The sequence below is a fragment of the Pecten maximus genome, chromosome 3 (assembly GCF_902652985.1).
Source record: "Pecten maximus chromosome 3, xPecMax1.1, whole genome shotgun sequence".
NCBI lineage: Eukaryota > Metazoa > Mollusca > Bivalvia > Pectinida > Pectinidae > Pecten > Pecten maximus.
Window position 1 is genome coordinate 26,845,406 of NC_047017.1, and position 20,291 is coordinate 26,865,696.

At 34.7% G+C, this 20,291-nt stretch overlaps 1 protein-coding gene across 1 annotated transcript in view; it reads left to right on the plus strand.

The window, feature by feature from the left end:
* The first annotated feature begins 1,805 nt into the window (after positions 1–1,805).
* The window catches only part of LOC117323753 (carnitine O-palmitoyltransferase 1, liver isoform-like), a 51,394-nt gene continuing 32,908 nt past the window's right edge, over positions 1,806–20,291 (plus strand). Inside the window, exons 1-3 of the mRNA XM_033879180.1 lie at positions 1,806–2,203; positions 17,536–17,648; positions 18,137–18,253. Of these exons, the coding sequence (XP_033735071.1) occupies positions 1,883–2,203; positions 17,536–17,648; positions 18,137–18,253 (551 nt within the window). The 5' untranslated portion in view covers positions 1,806–1,882. The remainder of the gene's footprint in view (positions 2,204–17,535; positions 17,649–18,136; positions 18,254–20,291) is intronic.

Below are 20,291 nucleotides of genomic sequence, written 5' to 3' on the forward strand. Positions count from 1 at the left end.
TAAATATGTGACCTTTTATTACATGTGATTTCTGAAAACATGTTTTTTTTTTTTAATTTTAACTCTTTTACCAATTTTTGACTCGGTTAAACTAAACTATAAACATTTTCTTCTGGATTGATATATATAAACCCCGCCAATGCGACATGGGTGAACTCGGTCACTATAGTAAATATTCAAGCAATATTAACGTCGTTGAACTATACTACATCTTTTTTAAACCCCGGTGTTATCATGATCGGTCTTTGAACTTTATTCTCCTCGTTATCTTGGACGCGGACTTCTCAAACACACCACTGACCTATATCTGTCAGGTCAACCAGGCTTTGAATGGAATTTTTGATAACAGTCGGGGTTATACCGTTAGCTACCTGAGACTGTATATGGCCCGTACCCGCCACTACACATTATAAGACACAGTTACTACTATTGTCAACAGGTTGTTTTCGAATACAAATTATGAATGACATGCATATATGTATGTGTCATATGAATTGTCGTCTTTTTTTAATGTTATGATCTTAAAAAGTCCACCATTGATAGAAATTAGCCAATGTCTTATATTAACAGTAAAAGTGGTGTCATTGAAATTAATCGTGCATATTTGATATAAAGTCCATGGCATCGCCAACGTTTTATTAGTAATTTTAGCTATGTAAATTATTAAAATGATGATCATTATCTATATATATCAGGATTACAAAATACTGCTAATGAATTTTAAAAATTAAATTCTTTTAACAACTATGTGGGAACTCGAAAGCAAAGACGACGTAACATATCTCATTACCTTGACAATTCCTGAAGTCTGGAGTTTTTGACAATTTATAGATAATGGCAATGTTGGAAGGGTTGTGAGTGTGCTATTGTTTTACCTCAAGTAAAATCACATGTCAGTTATGGCGTACCTTTAATTATCATCGTCTGATATTTTTATCATTAACATTCCTTTCTGTTATGATATTTAAGAAAACTATAGAATAAGGTATAAATTGTAAACAATTGTGTAAGAACCTGTATATCATGCATGTACAGGCGTTGATTTAATATTGATATGTTCAATATGCAGTATGCGATTTCAAATTGATATATAACCAAACACGAATCAACAGAGTAAAGTGGCCCTAGGCCGTCTGTCATATTTTTCATTGTAACATCTAACGATGAGACGTTTCGAGGTAATGTATTTATACAATTATATGGTTCATTTGTCACAACTGTACACAATAGAACGAGTGTCCTGCATGCCGCAGGACTTATATGTGATGTACGTCTGTCTTTTCTTGGGGCTTTTTGGGACCGTTAATGGGCCCCATTCCCAATTGGAATTATTTCATTTTAAACCCAAATTCCCCAAATTTGCAGTTTACTCCTAAAAGAATATTTCCTAATTCACTAATTTTCTTCACAAAATCAGACAAAAAGACCTCACCCAAACCAGAGACATATATACAGATATATGTCTCTGCCCAAACCAGTGAGAAAAAACCCTGTCTCTGCTCGACTATTATAAGATGGTATACAATATATATATATATATATATATATATAATATATCCATAAGAAAATAAACTGAATTCCTCTTCATAAAATATGATCTATTTCACTCTGTTGGTACTGTGTACCAGAGACGTATATCACTTGTAATGTCTCTGATTGTACACATATTTTATACACGTGTGCAGACACACACACGTTCCCATTGGCCAATATTTGTGGGCGTTGTTCCCTTCACGACATGATGACGTCATGATTGTTTGGCTTCTCAATGAAATTTTACAATCCGTTCGGAACGTTCTGACCGTACGTATACGCTCCAGTTGATCCAGTGTAGACGTTCGATACAGACAGGGGAGGGAGAGGAAACGCGGCTGTCACCATCATGCCAAGTCCTGCTATAGCACCGTTTTTAGGGGCGACGGGGAGACTAATGAGCTACAGGAACTTTAGCGAGGCATCAGCAGTCGGGTTCCTGAGCGCGATTTTATTCGCCGTTTTCTCCGATCCCGTCAGAAATTTTGTAGATTTTGGTGAAAAATGGATGGAATTGTCGGCATTACCCTATCAAATGAATATCGCTTTGTTGGGGTTTATAGTCGGCTATGGACTCGTCAAAATATTATTACTTGCCCGGATAACGGTCCTTAAAATGCTTCTTAATTATCATGGATGGATGCACAGCCCGAAATCAACAGCTACTAAGGTAAGAATTCGCCTTACTTTGTTGAACGATGTATAAATATTATGCAGTCTGCGCCATTAAATTGAGGGGCCCTCCCAGGGGAAACCATAACACCTTCCATATCTGTGTGTATGCATCTTAATCATGATATTATGGTTACTTAATCGTATATAGTATTCTTGATGAAAAAGAAAAAGTGTGTGCTTTATACAGGTTATACGCCATGTATACTATATTATAGTAAAGAGTAAACCAATTCAAGATCTAGTAGATTCTATTGCCTTCCAGCCCGTGTTTCTCTTGGCCCTGACACCATGTACCTCAGTGCCAGAGGAAACTCGGGTAACTGCCTTCCTGTTTACACACCCAGTACTTACATATTAGTGTGTTCAAATGTTTAGTAATCTTATCTAATTATTTAGACAGACACATACAATTGCCATGGAATCCATTATCTCAAAATTGAATTAAATTCTTATTTATTTTGATATTGTACTGTTTAAGTACAATCAGGAGTACCCTCTTACAGCAATGATACATCTACATGTACATTGTGTGTAAATTGAAGCAGCAGATAATTTCTTTATGATGTAGCAATCAAAGGGGTTTGTAATTATAATCTTTTAATATTGACCGTATATACATGTACATGTGTTTTCCCAAATTTGTTAACTAGATCATTAGATTAGTTTATAGTCCTTTCTTCATAGTATTGAGTAAGCCATATAGACTAGTAATTATTTATATAATCAGCTAAAACAAAATCTTGCATGGACTGGGCTGAACGCCAATGGCTCAAATAGAGCATGTATCTACCAGTTCGGAGGACCCAGGTTTGAGTCCATGTCGTGACATTGCATTGCCACACTGTTTCACAAATACTTTCCATAATACTAACAGGTGTGTATGTCTGTTAATATTAAAAAGTACTCAACAACCATATGAGAACAGAGAAGCTGGAATGGTGCATATGATAGAAAGAGAGGGGGGAGGGGGTTGTCGCAGCCAGTTGTCAATGAAATGAACAAATGATTGTGATATATGAAAAGAATTTAAGTCAAGACACTGATGAAAATGTGTACTTTTATGAAATCAGGCTATAAGGTATTTAATATTAACAATGTATAACAAAATTAAATGAGGAAATCATTTTTGTTTAAATTTCAAATACAACATATCATTACAGTATAAATTCGTAAGAAATATACATTGATATGAGTCAATTTAATATTATAGATATACCAGGTATATAATTCCCGCTAGCAGATTCTACCTGCTTTGTTTTGTTACTGTTGTACATGTACAGCAGCTGTATACCAGTGAAATGTTGGCTGAATAAGATTTATCGTATAATAATGAATCTATTATATGTATTACAGGGAAACATATATTATTATTTAATTTCGTAACAGGAAGAAAAAGAGCTAAGACATTGAAATGTATAATTGATGTTCAGCATGGTGACATGACTTTACATATGTATATACCTGGAAATATAAACAACATCAATTTAATTTTGAAAAGAAGCAATCTCAGTTCACATTATAGTAGGTAGAACTCAGAGTCTTAATTCAACACACCTTTATTTTAATTGAAATGACCATGATAAAATCAATAATAAAAGTATTTATAGCTATAGTCTGCCCCAGCTATAAGCCATAAGGATATACGTACAATGTCAGTAACCTATATACATTGTACATGTAAATAAATATACAGTCTCCCAGGTATATATACACAAACTTGACTGATATCTGAACTTAAGTCAATAGGATTAATCTCTGTACTGATCACCTTGTTCATGCTCAGGTGACGTATGAGTTTATTCGGACTTTGATCCTACTCTATTATATTGTGCGCATTTTGAAATGGGTCACATTGTGGTATTGCTTCATGTTTTAACTTTTAACTTAGAAAGTTAAGTCCCATTCTAATTTGAATTAGAAAAGCAGTATAGAAACTTAATTTTAAACTGAGTTTTAATCAACGGTTGATATTGTTCTGAGAAATTTTGAATTTCGTGGAATGGGTATTAATCATTGTCGGTTGCCAATATTTTTGAGTCATTTTATGTCATATGACAACTTTGATAGATTAACATGTACATCACATGTAAAATACCTAGATTTTCTGACCAGGTGTCTTGATCAAGCTGAAAGATGTATATGCTCACAATGAATAAAGAATTAGAACTTAAATTCATACTAATGAATGGCACATTATAATTAGATCTAATGTTTGGTGAACTAGTCCTTTTATTACATCCTCATGATCTCATCACAGTTGCTCCATCTGACTTATAAGTTGTAATGGTACATGCAGTGCTTGATCTGACCTGTCTATGGCGGTCTTGAACTTTGCAATACTATTATATATAATTAGCCAGCTTTGTTTTTCACCAGTCATTGCAGGGGAAGTCATCAACTGCATAGATTTTGTTACTTTAATTATAATTGATCCAAATGATTCATGTTGCAGAAAATGACTGACTTAAATCTTGAGAGTGTTCTTGTTATATATTTCAGTGATCACCCTGGTTCAATGAAAAGCAAATAGCTTTATAGCTGGTTCTCTGTAGAGCAAGGTCTTGGGGAGTTTAATAATCAGTCTAATGGTCTTGAAACAATATTAATTGTACTACCCAAATGAGCTGTGTCCCAATGCAAGTAAATGAAACACTGGTGGTCTCTATGTTGGTATATTCATACATAGTACATGTATAGGATGGTAAGGTTGGTGGAACGGCTTTTTCTGGGGGCTTTTTGGGGCTGTTAATGGGCCCCATTCCCAATTGAAATTATTTCATATTTAACCCAAATTCCCATAATTTGCAGTTTACCTTTGTAAAATGAGAACAGGAAAGAGAAGCTTTCAGTCACACATAAGTTTAATATTTTTCTTTTTTTTTTACCTGGTATAAAGAAGATGCGAATGCATGTTGTTTCCTACAAATTTTTGATACAAACATTTTCAAAGTTGATGGTAATGTGGTATTAAATTATAACTGCATGGTTGTATGAAAATCTGCCCTGGTATTCACTGTACTTATTGTATATCTGTCCTCAAATATTATAAGCTTCTTCCCTAGTGAAAATGTTTTAATAGTATTATGAATGTTTAATTTGGGGAGGCCTTACTTAGTGGACCACCTTTTTTATTTGATGATTCTACAAAATGAAGTAGCTATAGGAGGCTTATTAATACATAATGTGGGAAGGTAGCGCTTACTATTGAACTAACCTGATCATGACCAGCCTGAGTCGGATAGTGAACTTAACATAAAATATAGAATAAGGAAAGGCTAATGGATTTAATTATTGATAATGGCTCTGTTGATGGTAGGAGTACAATCCTCCTTATAATATACTGTAAACAGACTGATCAGCTTTCTTAATGGACTCCAATTATTGTGCAGTCTGATTTCTAGATATCAATATTTCTGTCCAAGACATTCCGCCTGAAACAGAACATAATTATAATCTCAGATCATGAGTCAGCACCTGTAAATCTAGAATGCGTATATGAAGTTATCACATGTACATGTACACCACATGCATGTTTATTTATAGGCCAAACAAAATAGCTGTTGGGGTATCTGCTTTTGTCTCCGAAATCATAGGGATAAGTGTATGATTAGAGGTAGAGGAAAAGCTTCTTTACAAATGTTACTATTTATTTTATAGGAAAAACCATTTTAGATTTTAATATCAAGAGAAAAAATACTTGATGGTGTAAATTTAAAATGTGTGATATAGATATATGGAAAAAGGAATATTTTTGGCATCATTCAGGCCATGGATTATTACAATTTGATAGAACATACATGCTTGCTAATGAATTTTTGAAAAATAAATTAAAAACATTGAATGAATCCAAAAAACATATTAGATTAGTTTATCAAATATATTAATAAAATGTGTTTTCTTTCTCTGTTCCAATTGTTGGCTTCATATAGAGTTTTGTCTTTTGTGGATGTTCTGTCCTTTCATATTGAAGGCGAGTTACAGGTGATCTAATTTAGCTGAATTTTGTTATTTATATTATTAAAAATAAGCATCATTATTTGTTACCGGGTCATCGTACTTATAATTATTATCTAAATTGGCTGTACTTTGTTTTTGACACAAACGTAAGTTTGAGTCTATGTCAGCGCTTTTGAGGTGTAGCTGACAAAATCTACGATGCCCTCTGGCGGATACTGCCTTGGCCAATCTAACCGTTGCTTTACAGTAACTGCGTAATGCTATGCAGTAAATATTTGTAAATATCGTAAATATTCACGATAAAAAATGACATATAGTAAAGTTCAGCTATAAAAAAATTACCTTTTGTTTTGTTGACACAAACGTAGACACAAACGTAAGTTTGAGTCTATGTCAGCGCTTTTGAGGGCTCTGGCGGATACTGCTGTTGGCCAATCTAAACGTTGCTTTACAGTAACTCCGTAATGTTATGCAGTAAATATTTGTTTAACTTCACGATAAAAAATGACATACAGTGAAGTTCAGCTATTAAAAAAAAATCACCTTTTGTTTTGTTGTATTTTAGAAGCTGACAGGACAATGTGTTGTTTTTTTTGGCATTTTCGTTCGCTCTGACACAACTTCCACTGCCACTTCACAATCATATTCTATCGCAAAAAAAAAATAGTCCCGTGACTTACGGAGTCAAATGCAACACTGCAGTTTCGTTAGATATATGACAAAACAACAGAACCTCACAAATAGATCGTTTTCAAAGTATTTAATTTAAGTATGTTCTGTCGATGATACGTAAGAATATTTTTCTGCGTTGAACGCATTAGATTTCACGCGGAATGATACAATCGACTTTTCGCTGGCGCCATATTTCTGCTTACCTGTGACCCGGAAGAAAAATCTTCTAACATCACGCTGAATTTTCATCATCGACATCGATGTGTTATTTTGTACATTGAAAAATCACTCATCCAGCATCCGATTTTGTCCGCTATCTTTCAGTAATGTAGAGTAGGTGATCAAACCCAACTTTGAATGTCATTTTCTCACTGAAATATTAACTTGCATGTGATTGATGTAGTCTGCAGATGGTTAGATTATATAGGCCTAGATGTTTTTTTACGAAAGAAAAAAAGTTGTCTATTCATCATGACAATATCACAACAACGGCAGTCGAGTACCATACGCATGTTTGCAAATAAAAAGTTAAATAAATTCTCACTGAATAGGGTTTCGAAATGTCAAATGGACTTGTGAATATTATTATTGACTTCGGATCTATTGATTATATCCTACGTAATGCACATGAAGTTTTTCGTTTACAGAACGCGTACCGCATTAACGTGGCTGTCTGCATGCAGATGTAGACGTCACTGAAAATTTCATCTCTAATTATAGCGACTGATTCTTTTTTTCTAATATTCGTGATGGTTTAAAAAAAAAATAGAAAATGATCTATCATTATCATTTGAAATATTACATAACAGTCGAAGCATATTATAAAAAAGAAAGGGGTCTACGATGTACATCTACATAGACCTTTATTATGTTTGGCAGAGTTTTGAACGCTTCAGGGACGGTTAAAGGGCAGTAACTCTTTAGAAAACACCATTTTTCATGGAAATGTACTGATTGCTAAATTTAACCAGAGATATTTAAAGGCAGTGGAAATGTTATATTCCTACATCTGCGGTTTTTTCTGTCTTAAATCATTTCAGCTTCTGAATTAAATTAACCTTTAAACTAATGCACAGTAAAGCAGGGGTAGAATTTAACTTTTTTAGTAACTCGCACGTTGTTGCGAGTGGATAAAATTTTAACTCGCAAAATTACAAACTTACTCGCAATTTTGAAATTATGTGTTAACATTAAATATAACAGATGTTTTATGATATAAATAATCTTTACTTTTCAGAACCACAAACAAAAGAACAGTTGCTTCAAATAAAGTTTTTATTTGAGCCAAAATACAATTAATTTTTTTTTTTTTTATTTAACTCACTGTTCATATAAGCCAGGGTATACTCCCTTCAAATATCATCTACTTCAAGATCAATGAATATTGAAGGATTTTGATCCTATATATTACTTACATGTTATAATTTATTTTCAAGAGAACAAAAAATCAAAAAAATCAGTCATTTCATTTGATTTAATCACGTATGATTTCTCATAAAATCTTTGACTAATAATGAAATAAGTATTAATTCTATCTAATTAAAATGCTATTCCCTGTCCATCATGATTTTACAACATATTCGTGATTTGGAAAAAAACTCCGAATTTTTTCGTTTAAAAATTTCATTTTGTTTTTGTCATATCTGAAGTTGACTTGTTAAATTAGAAAATGGACAATACAGTAAGTGCTGATAGAATTTCAAGTAAGAACAAAATATTTACTGATGATGACTTGTCGGGACTATATTCTTTGCAAGTTTTGCAATAAATTTCAATAACGTGCACATGATCATCGTCAAGATTTTTTTCCAGGTCAATATGCAGTTCCCATTTCTCGACAGTTTGTTTTGTTGGCCTTGGGATGCATGTCACTTTTTTCTTATGAGTTTGGCTACTTTCTCTACATGTGTCCTTGCTCTCATTATTTTCGCCGATCTTTTCATTTGATGTTCCGGCAGCGGCTGACTTAAAAAAATTGATTATGTCAGCCATGCTAGCGAGATGTCACGCTTTGTTTCTCGGAAACTCTCGTTTCTTTTCCATTACAATATATTCATGTATATCGTAGTCTTTGAGACGCTTGAAACTAACGAGTGCTGTGTACAAGCGTCACCAAGATAATGCATTGTCTGTGTGTCGGTTTTTGTTTAAAGTTTTCGTCGATGTTTTACTATGTGTGTCTGTTTTACCAGGATTTATATGCACTCGCAGAAAAATGCGAGTACCACAATTTTCTACTCGCAAAATGAAAAATCAGCTCGCATTTAGCGAGTGTGCGAGCGTTAAATTCGAACGCTGGTAAAGTATTGATAAATCAATGCAAATAATTTATTATAACTTAGATTTATTATTATTATTTAATCTTTTTTTTCTTTACAACACTAGTACATATTATTTGAGAAGAACAGCAAAAATTACTAAGTTCATTATTCTTCTAAACAACAAAAGTTTGTAAAACTTTTTTGTGTTGTGCATATATCCTATTGTGAAATAACTAAAGATAATAGTATTGTCTTGATGGCTGTTACATACTATATCATAGGTTGAGTTAAATAATTATTTTCTTCTTGTCAATTATGGTAAATGGTGAAAACACATTTTTTTCATTTAAATTGTTAAGTCGGTTTAATGTTCAAATTCAGATTAATTTAATTAAAGCAACTATTAATAATGTATATATGTGTTAACTTTTCTGACAAAGTCTTCAAGTAACCTGATTATATTTGACAGAGAATCAAAATAAGTAATTTTGTTGTTAAGAATAGTGGGCTTAGCCATTTACAACTGTTTAGATTCTACTTAATAAGGTTTGATTTTTAACATTTTGGCAAATTTATCTTGTCAATATCCAATTTAGTTTTAAAGATAGGCAGTACTTCCATTTTTATGAAAATAAAAATTACTTCAGTGTTCTAATAATTTAAACACATGAACAATTGAAAGAAATACATTTGTATGAAAAGCATTCATAATGGACTTTGAAGAATGCTACTACATGTACAGTTCATCCAGTTTGGGCATTCGAACTACATTTTCATCTGACAGATGCTGCAGATTAAAAAAAAAACTCTGATTTTGAAATCGATGATATCAATACATATAGCTACATTCACATCTCACTAACATTAATTAACATGATATATATACCATACATACATATATATATGTATCATGCAGTTACAGTTATGTATATGGTACATATACTATTGCGGAGAATATTTGATGCAATGTACATAAGTGAAAAACAAAATTCCACTTCAAATTGATTTGAACTGTACATGTGAATGAATGTGTTTTTGTTGTATAGATTATTTGTAGCTACACAGTATGGAGTGTAAACATATAACGTAGAGTGCTATATGAAAATCGTGTTCACTCTAATGAGCGATTAAGAAACTGTCTCAAGTCTGAGCTGATATGAGCATGTAATTCTAAGTTTTGAATATAGTGCTTAGTTTAATGTGCCCGTCGTAATGGTATACCCTGCCCTGTCTACATCCGCATTCTACGCCTCCAGAGTCTGTTTATCAGACCCAGGTGTTTTTAACCCACCATCATCAGATGGTGGGCTATTCATCAATCAAATCGCCCTGCGTCAGTGGTCCGTCCGTCCCTCCATCCGTAAACAATTCTTGTTATCGCTATTTCTCAAAGTACTGAAGGGATCTTCTAAAATTTCATAGGTTTCTCTTGGTTTCTAGTTATGCATGTTGCATTTTGAGACCAATCGGAAAACAATATGGCCGACAGACAGCCATCTTAGGTTTTGACAATTGAAGTTTGTTATTGCTATTTCTAAGAAAGCACTGAATTGATCTTTCTCAAATTTCATATGTAGGTTCCTCTTGGTGCTAACATTAGTTATGCATATTGCATTTTGAGACCAATCGGAAAACAATAAGGCCGACAGGCAGCCATCTTGGATTTTGTCAATTGAAGTTTGTTATCACTATTTCTCAGAAAGTGTTGACGGGATCTTTTTCAAATTTCATAAGTAGGTTCCCCTCGGTGCCTAGTTATGCATATTGCATTTTGAGACTAATCGGAAAACAACATGGCCGACAGGCAGCCATCTTGGATTTGGACAATTGAAGTTTGTTATCGCTATTTCTCAAAAAGTGCTGAAGGGATCTTTCTCAAATTTGATATGTAGGTTCCCCTTGGTGGGTGGTTATGCATATTGCATTTTGAGACCAATCGGAAAACAATATGGCCGACAGGCAGCCATCTTAGGTTTTGACAATTGAAGTTTGTTATTGCTATTTCTCAGAAAGCACTGAATTGATCTTTCTCAAATTTCATATGTAGGTTCCTCTTGGTGCTTACATTAGTTATGCATATTGCATTTTGAGACCAATCGGAAAACAATATGGCCGACAGGCAGCCATCTTGGATTTGGACAATTGAAGTTTGTTATCACTATTTCTCAGAAAGTGCTGAAGGGATCTTTCTCAAATTTTATATGTAGGTTCCCCTCGGTGCCTAGTTATGGATATTGCATTTTGAGACTAATCGGAAAACAACATGGCCGACAGGCAGCCATATTGTATTTTGACAATTGAAGTTTGTTATCGCTATTTTACAGAAGGAACTGAAGGGATAGAACAATCTGCCACAAAATATCATTCAAAACCTTGACATGACATCATTCAAACCAGGGCTCACACACACGATAAAATCCTAAAACAATCACACAAATGTTTTTAACCTGAGCTCTCTCTTATCTAAAAGCTGGTAGCTAGATGGGGCGCTACATCAAATGTATAAATATTTTTTCAAATGCTAATGATAATGATAATTTGTGAAGCGCTTATAGGCATGGGATCCTCAAAAGTTTGAAAAGAAAGGCCTCATTAATTTTACAGGTAATCTAGGACCTTCATATTACATCTACAACTACGTATACATTAACCCATTGAAGATGTCAAATAAGATTACCCGAGTACCTATTCTGACAATTAGCTGACAAGACGCACTTGCAATCAAAAGTAGATATGAATTTCTTTTCTTGCCAATATTTTGTCCTAGTCCTAATCAGGTATTGGTGATGTTCCATACAAAGTTGACCATGTCCCCACTAAACAAAAGCAGTTAAAATAATTTGTTTTCGTTTGTGTCTTCAGTACTTTCAGTACTTTGATTAAGCTATGAGATCTAGTGGAAATTTGTAAAGATTTTTCTTTAGAATCTTTTATGTTTTTATTGTTGGTAGGTCAGGAGTAAACTAGAAGTGTTTATAATCAGCTGCAACCAGGATTTTAGTCTCCTGATATAAATTATGATACTGGTAGGGTCTTATCTGAACTATAACTTGTGGTCACTGAAGGATCATTGTGCAACTCATATTTAGGTCAAAATATTTCACAATACATGTCCATGGTGAATTGGCAGGTTCATCTGGATTCTCTTACATTTGGACACTGACAGAAGGGATATTTTTAATTTTTCTATGTGATGTTCTTCAATTTTGAAACCCCATGAATATATATATAGCCCTCAATGTAAAAAGCCCACTTGGCACTATCAGCAGTCCTAAATCTAGTCCAGCACTTGACAAAAATATTCATGGTATATATAGTATATACATGTATATATAAAAATCATTTTTGTGTCACACTTTTAAGACTGTTACATTTAGTCTAGCTGTTGTGACTGAGATACTTTTTAATGTCTTGAGTCAGATGAAGTTTATATATACATATATATATATGTCACATGAGTCCTGGTAATAATATCTTGGTTGTAGGAGTTTGTAGGTATATCTAAGTACATACAGGTAGGTAAGTAGTATACCTGGTATACCTATAGGCCTATTAACAGGTGTGTTCTGGTTTCGTAGTTGCCCCATATATATTTCCTATCAACAGTGACCAGGGGAAAATAAGTAATGTCATCTATACATAATAAATGTGACACTTGATTGATTTTATTCAATGCTTCGAATTCATGTGAAATTCATAACACTTCATCACAATATGCCATGGCTCACTGATCAGGCTACTAAAGCTGTAGTATGAAATATATACTATACTCCACTAGCTAGGGTTTGTAGTATAGTGTGATTAAAATATACCACAAATCTGGTAACCACATCAAATTACATGGCTATATATACCAGTATAATTACCATAGATTTATTAATACACTTATGATCTGTAGATTAACTAAATGTTAAATCTTATATGTTCACAGATTTAATATACCACACATTAACTATATTGGAACTATTATTGCCTAAACATACCTTGTGTTTAATTATATAATGGATCCCAACCGACAACTCGGACAAGTATTAAATTCTATCTTCAATTAGTTCTCCAGCATGGGATATGGCAATGCAATACAATTTTAGACCCTATACATAATTATTACAAGATTTCTATGCAAAAATTCTGAAAGATCTAAGAGCATCTATAAACTGGTGTATACATGTTTTGTAAACATTTTGTAAGTTGGTTTATCTAACTCTAAGTATATATTACAGTATTATGAACTAGATTAAAGACACCTGTGAGTGTAGGTATTTCAAATTAGACTTTAAACATGATGTTTATAATGCGTAACCTTCGCTGTGATAATTTTAGAGGGTTGTGTGGTGTATATATATACTTTGTTGACAGTTTTATCACAGATATGTAAGTCATAAGATCTCATCACATGTCGATATGGGGAGAGTATACGTAACGCACACACCTTCACTGATAACAGATACAAACAACGAAATTCCTTTGACACGATTACACTGAAGCAAAGGTTAGGCCAAATAAAAAATATATCTGTTATTGGTCACTCTAGATAGATTTAGACCATATAGATATCAATTTCACCCTTGACATGTATACAAACTATGTATAAATATATAATAGTAAATGTGTACAGTGTGAAATTAATGCCCTGCAGGTAGGGCGAAAGAATTGTACCTGCTGCCCCCATTGCATGATCGTAAGAGGCAACTAAATTTGGGATCTTATCTTTTCTCTTCTTTCTTAACAACTTTCTTCTTCCTAATGTCTCCCTTGACAATGCCTCACTTTTGGCCTTTAGTTGAGCGTTTGCCGCTGTGAGGAAGGTTTTGGGTTCTGTCCCCTAGCCGAGACATACCAGAGTCTTTAAAAATGGTAGTTGCTACTCCTGCTTAGCGCACAGCATATTCGGAGTGGGACGACTGGTTCGCCCGTTGTCAGTATAATGTGACCGGGTGTGGTGTGCTGCTGGGTGTCTTCGGCAGTATGCTTCAGTGAGATAGCACTTTAAATCGGCAAAAGTTCCGGCCTATCACAAGGAGACTTAACACGAACATACCGCAGCCTGCCAAAACACACATACGCACTCACCACATGCATGCATGTCGCACGCACGGGAGGCCGTCCTTAAATGACCTTAGCTGTTAATAGGACGTTAAACAAAATAAACCAAACTAAACCAAAGTGGGAAATTAAACTGACTTTTAATCAGATGAGTCCCTAGCTACTGAGAGAGTTTGTCCCTACTGAAACACACCAACCCCAAATATGATTGTGTTGAATGTAATTATAAGAAAATTAAACATTTTGATTGCTATTACAATGAAATTCTTCCAACTTTTTATGGCCCTGGCCTTCAATTTTAGGGGAGGAGGGGGCGTCTTGTCTGTCCGATCACATCCTGTACATGTCCTGTCCCCAATAGGATCAGTCTCCTATAATCCTTGCTATTTAAAAGGTTTACAGATCAGAAGATGACTAAAAATAACAATTAATTAAAGAAAATCAGGTTAATCTCATGGTGGTGCCTTGTGGGGAAAAGCTTTATATAGGGGCTTACCCTGTAGGTGGTTCTGAATTAGAAGTACAAATGTACCTTAATTAGTATTAAAGCTGAAAACTTATGAATACCCACGTATTAATGGAATTTGTGCCATGCTGGAAGGGGTTAATGATGCTGGATTCCATGCCTCATGGTGTTGGCTTTGAGTTGTTGATAGATGAGCTAGTGTACAGGCCTAGGGTATAATTTTAAAAAATTGAACATTAAGTGATGTAGGATGTAAAATATAGCTGTACATAATTACATAGACATCCACACTCTATACACATCCACACTATACAACCAGTTTTCCCCTGAAACTAAAACCAAAAATAGAAAATCAAAGACTGTAGTCTTCTGTTATGGTGTTGTATTGATTCCATTGTTTGCCCTATAGTGATTATAGGACCTGGTGAAAATGGCCTGGACAGGATCCAGCTGATCTATGTACTCTAGAATTATCATGTGATTAATATTGGAAAACATCATTCAATCTGTGTTGTCGTCTGGTTGTTTATTAATTGTAGACATTTTACCCTGGTACATGTAGTGCCAGTTAATTAGCTGTTTACTTATATATATAGGTATTGACTGTCCGTACACCTGTTCCACTGTTTACTTATATATAGCCTAGGTATACATATTGACTGTCCGTACATGTACACCTTTTTCCTCACTGCTTACTTACGTTTTGTAGATTAATCTAGCATACTATAATACAAAGTGTATTAACCATACAAAATAATGGCCATGTGTTCCCCTTATTTGATGGATAAATATATACAAGAAGACTCATTAGATATGTTTATTCTGAAATACGATGTTAATTATACAGATACATTTTAGGTATCGGAACATTACAATAATTTGTAAGGGTTTTTGGTGTATTTTCTTTTTGTTTAATTGTCTGGAATCAATAAAGTTCTCTAATGATGTGGTGTATTTCATCTCTTACAGGGCATCCACAGCCATCTAGTTGTCTTATCAAACTCTTGCAAATTGATTTGTAGCTATAGCAATTTCAAAATTTGAATCACTATTTCTCAGAAATATGAAGGGTCATGCATATGATAGATGGACAATATCCAAACAGAAGTGTTGAATCTGATTCTAGGGAGTCAAAAATATATTCTCAAGGGTCTACTCTGGAGTACATACATGATGGTGTCAATTTTACAGGACATGGATATATATTAACACATATGTAGACTTCCTGTACAGCCAATACTTATTAACACTTGTACATTTATTAACACACATATATACAGTTCTTATAAACAGCAAATAAATATCAACACCTGTGAATATTTGCACAGTTCCTGTACAGCCAATTATTTGTGGAATTATATATATATAGCTATAGCTAGGCTTGCCACTCAGGAAGTTTTAAAGCATGACAGGGAAAGCAAGTCAAGTTTTTATATCCGGTCATCTTTGAAATGTATCTTACAAATGTGTTGTATGTACATGTATATATATATACACATAGGTAATATATAGTATAGATGGTTATTGCCCTCCTGAACAGACCCAGCCTCGATCAATATGAACATTTAGATATTAAAGCTGTGATGATCAAATTTGTCACTTATAGTTATAATATACACTTAGCTCCACATTGGATATACATGTATTTTCAATAGCTTTGATTCTAATTCCATAAGTGAACACATTCATTAGAGGTCTCAAAGTGATGTTATGGCAAAATAATGTGGAAAACTTTTTAAAATAAAATTCAAATTTTACCATGTTATGGACTTATTTTGTTTTTATCAAAACTCATTTTAAACTTTGTGGGGTAAAACTGTTTTTGGGGTAAGTTTCAAAGTACTTATTACTGAAGTCTATAAACATATTTATATGCCCCTTAATCTTTCAATTTGGTTTATATATATATACATTCATTAGAGGTTCAGGAGTGATATTAATTTTGAGTATATATCTCATGCCATATTCATTTGGTGTAAAAATATAATCATCATAAATCTGGTTATATTATGATTAAATGGCAATTGAATGTTGGAAGTATCTGGAAATTTCTCTGAATTTTCACATATTTTGGAAATAATTGTTCATCAGATTGTTGAGATTACTTTTAGAATAATATTTGAATCAAGTTCAGGGGCCGCGGTGGCCGAGTGGTTAAGGTGTCCCAATACTTTATCACTAGCCCTCCACCTCTGGGTTGCGAGTTCAAAACCTACGTGGGGCAGTTGCCAGGTACTGACCGTAGGCTAGTGGTTTTTCTCCGGGTACTCCGGCTTTCCTCCACCTCCAAAACCTGGCACGTCCTTAAATGACCCTGGCTGTTAATAGGACGTTTATCAAAAACAAACAAACCAAGAATCAAGTTCACAAATGTATCACTTGTTTGAATATCAGATTCATTGATTTTGCATTGAAAATTGATATCCTAACATTGCAAGTTACTGCAATTAATTGTAGTATTAGCATTTTGTGATGGCTGCCGTTGGTGTGCTTCGCAATAATTGATTGCACTTGTTGTTGATACCAGTACCAGTAATTAGGTCTGTTCTCATCTATTTGCAAAGATTTCAGCCTTCAATGGCCTTGTGGACAACCTGATAGCTAGTGTAGACATCATGTGAACCCCCTACGCATTTTCTGTTGTATGACTAATGCTGAAGTTTATCAGTACTCTAGCATCATCATTCCTTGAGGGAATAAAACTTCATACAATGACAAGGGACCATAATTATGTTTCCAACATGTTCGATTCAAGTTTCAAGGTTTTTGTATCAAGGTCACTTACTGTTTTAGCGGGGACAGTCAGGGACATGTATTGCTTTAGCAATAACCAGTACGCTTGTTTCTGTGTTAATTCATGCAGAAACTAAATCCATGAAAAACTACCATATAAAGTAAATTTTGTGACTGGTTTGTGTTTTCCAGATATGGGGACTGATGTTGAAAGCCATCATAGGAAAAGGCAACTTCCCGACGTTCTTCTTTCAGGCAATGCTACCACACCTCCCAGTCCCAGATCTCAACATCACCTGTGAGAAGTAAGTGGGATCTTCATGACTCGACCAGCCTAACAAACATGTACAATTTCAATCTAGCACATTTAGAAAGTTAAAAACTAAAATCACAATCACTGTAGAGGAAACTATTGAGGACAGGAATAAATATATTTGAAAATTCCAGAAAAAAAAATATGAAAACTTCTCTATTACACAAAACTTTTCAGTTTAATTATTAGCTATTCAAGCTTCTTTCCTTCCTTGATCGACCAGACTTAGGGCTATGGGTTAATCAGTTGAATAATATGTCCATTATTTCAATGATTTGATCAAATTTGAAATTGTATGAATGTGATGGTTAACCTTTTATAACCCATGGTAATTGAAAAATCATTGAAACACCAAGCTACTGAATTGGTCTTTGTGTATTTTATTGCAATAAAACGTTGTTAATTAAAGTACATGTACTTTATGATCATGAGTCTGGTTTACAGAAGTTTACATCTATATCATAATGTTTTGACTTTCAGGTTTCTAACATCAATGAGACCCCTCCTGTCAGATGAAGACTTCATGAACCTCTTAACAGCTGTATTATCATTCAAGGAGAAGGAAGGTCCCACACTTCAGAAACACCTGCTACAAAAGTAAGCTGGTTCAGTAGGATAGCTGACTTCAATGAGAAAATTTAGCATTATAACTAAGGGTTACATTAGTGGTTTGATTCCTTGGCCTGGATGTTTTGGATTTCAACAGTAAGTCGAGATGACAGACCTTTTTTAGGGTCAATGGAGGTGAAGTCCCCTTGTAGTAGCTGGTGGTTACTCAATGAAAAGCATACAATATGCCTATGTAATAGTAATACTACCCAGGGCAACTGGGGTAAAGAATCTTGACCAAGGACACAATCACAACATATAATGAAGGGTCTGTGGTCTCAGCTTCCATGACAAACACAAACTGTCCTGTAGGGATCAAGCACTTACCTCAGATCCTTACCTGGGTTTATATTGTCAACACATGTTCTACCTGACCTGTATTTGTGTCAACACATGCTCTACCTGACCTGTAATTGTGTCAACACACGCTCTACCTGACCTGTAATTGTGTCAACACACGCTCTACCTGACCTGTAATTGTGTCAACACATGCTCTACCTGACCTGTATTAGTGTCAACACATGTTCTACCTGACCTGTATTAGTGTCAACACATGCTCTACCTGACCTGTATTAGTGTCAACACATGCTCTACCTGACCTGTATTAGTGTCAACACATTCTCTACCTGACCTGTATTAGTGTCAACACACGCTCTACCTGACCTGTATTAGTGTCAACACATTCCCTACCTGACTTGTATTAGTGTCAACACATGCTCTACTTTACCTATATTTGTGTCAACACATTCTCTACCTGACCTGTATTTGTGTCAACACATACTCTACCTGACCTGTATTAGTGTCAACACATTCTCTACCTGACCTGTATTTGTGTCAACACATACTCTACCTGACCTGTAGTTGTGTCAACACATTCTCTACCTGACCTGTATTAGTGTCAACACATTCTCTACCTGACCTGTATTAGTGTCAACACATACTCTACCTGACCTGTGTAAATAATAGTGACAACACATTCCCTACCTGACCTGTGTAAATAATAGTGACAACACATTCCCTACCTGACCTGTATTGATGTCAATACATTCTCTACCTGACCTGTAATTGTGTCAACACATGCTCTACTTGACCTGTATTAGTGTCAACACATGTTCTACCTGACCTGTATTAGTGTCAACACATGCTCTACCTGACCTGTATTAGTGTCAACACATGCTCTACCTGACCTGTATTAGTGTCAACATATACTCTACCAGACCTGTACTTGTGTCAGCACATTCTCTACCTGACCTATATTTGTGTCAACACATGCTCTACCTGACCTGTAATTGTGTCTACACACGCTCTACCTGACCTGTATTAGTGTCAACACATGCTCTACCTGACCTGTATTAGTGTCAACACATACTCTACCTGACCTGTAGTTGTGTCAACACATTCTCTACCTGACCTTTATTAGTGTCAACCCATTCTCTACCTGACCTGTATTAGTGTCAACACATACTCTACCTGTCCTGTGTAAATAATAGTGACAACACATTCCCTACCTGACCTGTGTAAATAATAGTGACAACACATTCCCTACCTGACCTGTATTGATGTCAATTCATTCTCTACCTGACCTGTATTAGTGTCAACACATGCTCTACCTGACCTGTATTTGTGTCAACACATGCTCTACCTGACCTGTATTAGTGTCAACACATTCTCTACCTGACCTGTATTAGTGTCAACACATACTCTACCTGACCTGTGTAAATAATAGTGACAACACATTCCCTACCTGACCTGTATTGATGTCAATACATTCTCTACCTGACCTGTATTAGTGTCAACACATGCTCTACCTGACCTGTATTTGTGTCAACACATGCTCTACCTGACCTGTATTTGTGTCAACACATGCTCTACCTGACCTATATTTGTGTCAACACATGCTCTACCTGACCTGTATTTGTGTCAACACATGCTCTACCTGACCTGTATTGATGTCAACACATGCTCTACCTGACCTGTATTTGTGTCAACAGATACTCTACCTGACCTGTAATTGTGTCGACACATG